Source organism: Penaeus japonicus, unplaced genomic scaffold, assembly GCF_977035675.1.
Source record: "Penaeus japonicus unplaced genomic scaffold, GWHDUDI00000001_assembly GWHDUDI00000032, whole genome shotgun sequence".
Taxonomy (NCBI): Eukaryota; Metazoa; Arthropoda; class Malacostraca; order Decapoda; family Penaeidae; genus Penaeus; species Penaeus japonicus.
The window spans coordinates 20,725,282-20,728,230 of record NW_028234434.1 but is presented as its reverse complement, the minus strand read 5'-3'; the positions used below and the strand labels follow the sequence as shown (position 1 = coordinate 20,728,230).

Below are 2,949 nucleotides of genomic sequence, written 5' to 3'. Positions count from 1 at the left end.
TGAAAAAAATATGACTTAAAAACAAAAAGATAACTTAATGACAGCTATATGAAAACAATCATGATAATGCCATGAAGCTTGTAATTCCAAGACTTCCAAGATATTGTAAACAATTTATAAAGCAGTTTTGATTAAAGAAATTTTATTGAGTATCCTTCTTTATATGTTGCCAACCTTGCAAACTCATTTACTTTTTCCTTTTCTCATGTTTGGTCTGTATGTTTCTCTGTCTGTCTCTCACTTCCCCCTTCTCCCTCTTATCTCTCTCTAAAAAAATGCACAGATGAAAAAGCAATGTATAAGTAGGGGTTAGATACTTCAGTACTAAAGATCTCTAGCTAGTACTTTGGAATTTCTATTTCTAATACACTAAATGAACTCCAAGGTAGTCCATTCTTTAATCATTGTTAACTTTCTAACCCTAGAATTTCTAGTTGGGAATTTGCAGTGAGCTGAATCTTGTAGGCATGCCAGATATTTTTCAATCATGAAAGTAAAGACAATCAGTTTTCTTTTCTCATTTTCATATATTGATTTTTTCAATGAACATAAATTACAAAATATATTTGTTTTATTATTATTATTTTTGTTTACATATATGGCTCTACAAGTGCTTAGTCACTGAGGAGTGAATAACTAGACTAGCCTAACTTTACCCATTTGTTCCATTCTTTGCTTTTTCAGGGAGAAAGGTTTTCATTTTTATATCTACCATCATCATCACTAAAACTATCATCATTATCATATAATTACAACAACAGTAATAAAAATAAAACTTGTTTTCTCTGAAAATTGAAAGAATGGGGTAACTAGACAAGAACATACTATATACAGTAAACATGCACTCCTGACATTAGTAGGTTAACATAAGAAATAAAAGATGTATGTAATTCATATTTTATTACAAAATGGATATAATAAATAACAAATTTATTGTATTTCAAATCTCTCTCATAATCTTACAAAAATACATGGAACCAGATTATTTGTAAACACTGATTATTCACACAAGACAAAAGTTTACAATCAAAATTCATAGGACAAGATACACAGTCAAATTAAGCAATGCATTCTAATATCTCCATCTGAAAAAAATTAAGAAAGCTTTCCTGCCACAACCACAAGGGTAGAGTGAAAAAAGAGCTACAAATCTCTTTTCTGTATTAGTCGATTTTTAGTCCCTTCTTCTTTAAATCTTCCTTGGCCTCTTTTATTTGTCTCGTAAGTTCCTCTGCAGCTTCATTGCAGTCATTGAAATTGTAGACCCTATGTGCAATTATTGCTACTGATACCAACCCAAACATGGCTACCAATATCACAGGTAAGAGGAGGATATAGATGAAATACTGATCAGTGAAATCATTCTTTACCTGAAAGATAGAAACTCATGTTAAGCAAATTCTCAATGAGATAAATAAAACTAATTTAACTAGGAAGAGGTATGTACATATAAACTGTCACTTTATAACCATTTATTGATGGAAACAATGGTTTAAATTAGACTACAATTACCCCAATGTAGTAGTAAATCTCAAATAATTTCATAATACAATAGAGCAATCTGATGTTAAAAATTCAAGTTTTAGAATGTCATTTTATGTGTATTTGACTTTAGCCACCATTTACATTTCCACATACTTAAGACTGTAGCTTTATAAAAAACATTATACATTATTTTATACAAAACTAGATTAAGCACACTCTTTTCTTCAATACTAATATCATTCCCACAAATGAAGAAGTTATGTAGAAAAACTATACCAAGTGATCAGGACTTAAAAGGAAAACTGAAAATGATATTCATGGAGATACTAACAGTGTTGGTCACCACAGCTGACCAGGGTCCCAGGATGAGGACAGCTCCCATTAACCACTCGGCCAACTTGGTCATTATTATCTGTAAACAGCCAATAATTCATATATTTATTTTAGATATTTTTTAATAAAGTGGTATATATAAATATATAGTTTTATCACGGACTACATCTTTATTGTCACCTTCCTCCTCTCGTTCTGCCTGTACATCTTTCATCTGCAGTACTTTAGAGCAAGAGGTCGGTAACCTGCTATGTGCCATTGCTATATAGAGATAATGCTTGCTAGAGACCATAGATGGGTGCCATTCAAGGCTCTCTCTCTCCTGCTGATGCTAGGAGAAAGTGGTGCCATCTAGGTTTTGGATGTGAGTTGAAACTCATTTTGCTTAATATTACGGCAGTTATAATAATTATGACTGCAATTGTCAACATCACTCACTCATTACTCATAGCACAATAAAATAACATAGTGATCCAAAATCCCCAAACATCATGACGCCCATTGTCAGGCAAGAGCTCCTGCATCATGTATGACGAAAAAATACATCACCCGTCATTAACGGGTTAAGGGCTCCTATCCACCATGCACTGTTAGATTGTGTTTGGTAGATGCCGACCTCTGGCTCTAAAGCAACTGCGATGCAGGATGTGCAGGCAGAATGAGAAGAGGAAGGTGACCCACACCATGTTCAGCATCTAAAATGTGGATGGGGATGGTTGCCTCTTTTACAAAAGTACATGAATTAACCCATTCGCGCCTGATGACATGCTGACACATTTTGTGTTTTTTACGTCAGACGCCTGTAACGAGATATCTGGGCAAGGCCAGTGCTTGGGGTGAGCTAGTGGGCAGCCCAGGCTTGCTGCTTGTGCGCCCGAGAATCTTGAGGTGTTAGGCTTATGCGTTCGAAAACCCCGGCATTACAACCATTCAGAGCCGGAATCACCCCGGCGTCAAAGGGTCAAAGAAAAAAAAATTGCTTTTAGTCCTCCCATACCTCCACAATACTTTTTTAGTACTCAGTATAAAGAACATAATGAGCTGATATAGACCCTGCTAAAAATGTTGTCCACTGCAACACTGAATAAATCCAATCACATAGCACATTTACTCTTTGCAATATGTACAAAC

General features: G+C 34.6%; 1 protein-coding gene across 3 annotated transcripts in view; it reads right to left on the bottom strand.

Moving 5' to 3' along the window:
- Positions 1–883: 883 nt before the first annotated feature.
- Dpm3 (Dolichyl-phosphate mannosyltransferase subunit 3) overlaps positions 884–2,949 on the bottom strand; it is an 18,842-nt gene continuing 16,776 nt past the window's right edge. For all 3 annotated transcript variants that reach the window (XM_043025698.2, XM_043025699.2, XM_043025700.2), the window contains exons 2-3: positions 1,817–1,897; positions 884–1,370 (exon numbers count right to left, since the gene is read on the bottom strand). In XM_043025698.2, coding sequence (XP_042881632.2) covers positions 1,164–1,370; positions 1,817–1,897 — 288 coding nt within the window. In that variant the 3' untranslated portion in view covers positions 884–1,163. The remainder of the gene's footprint in view (positions 1,371–1,816; positions 1,898–2,949) is intronic.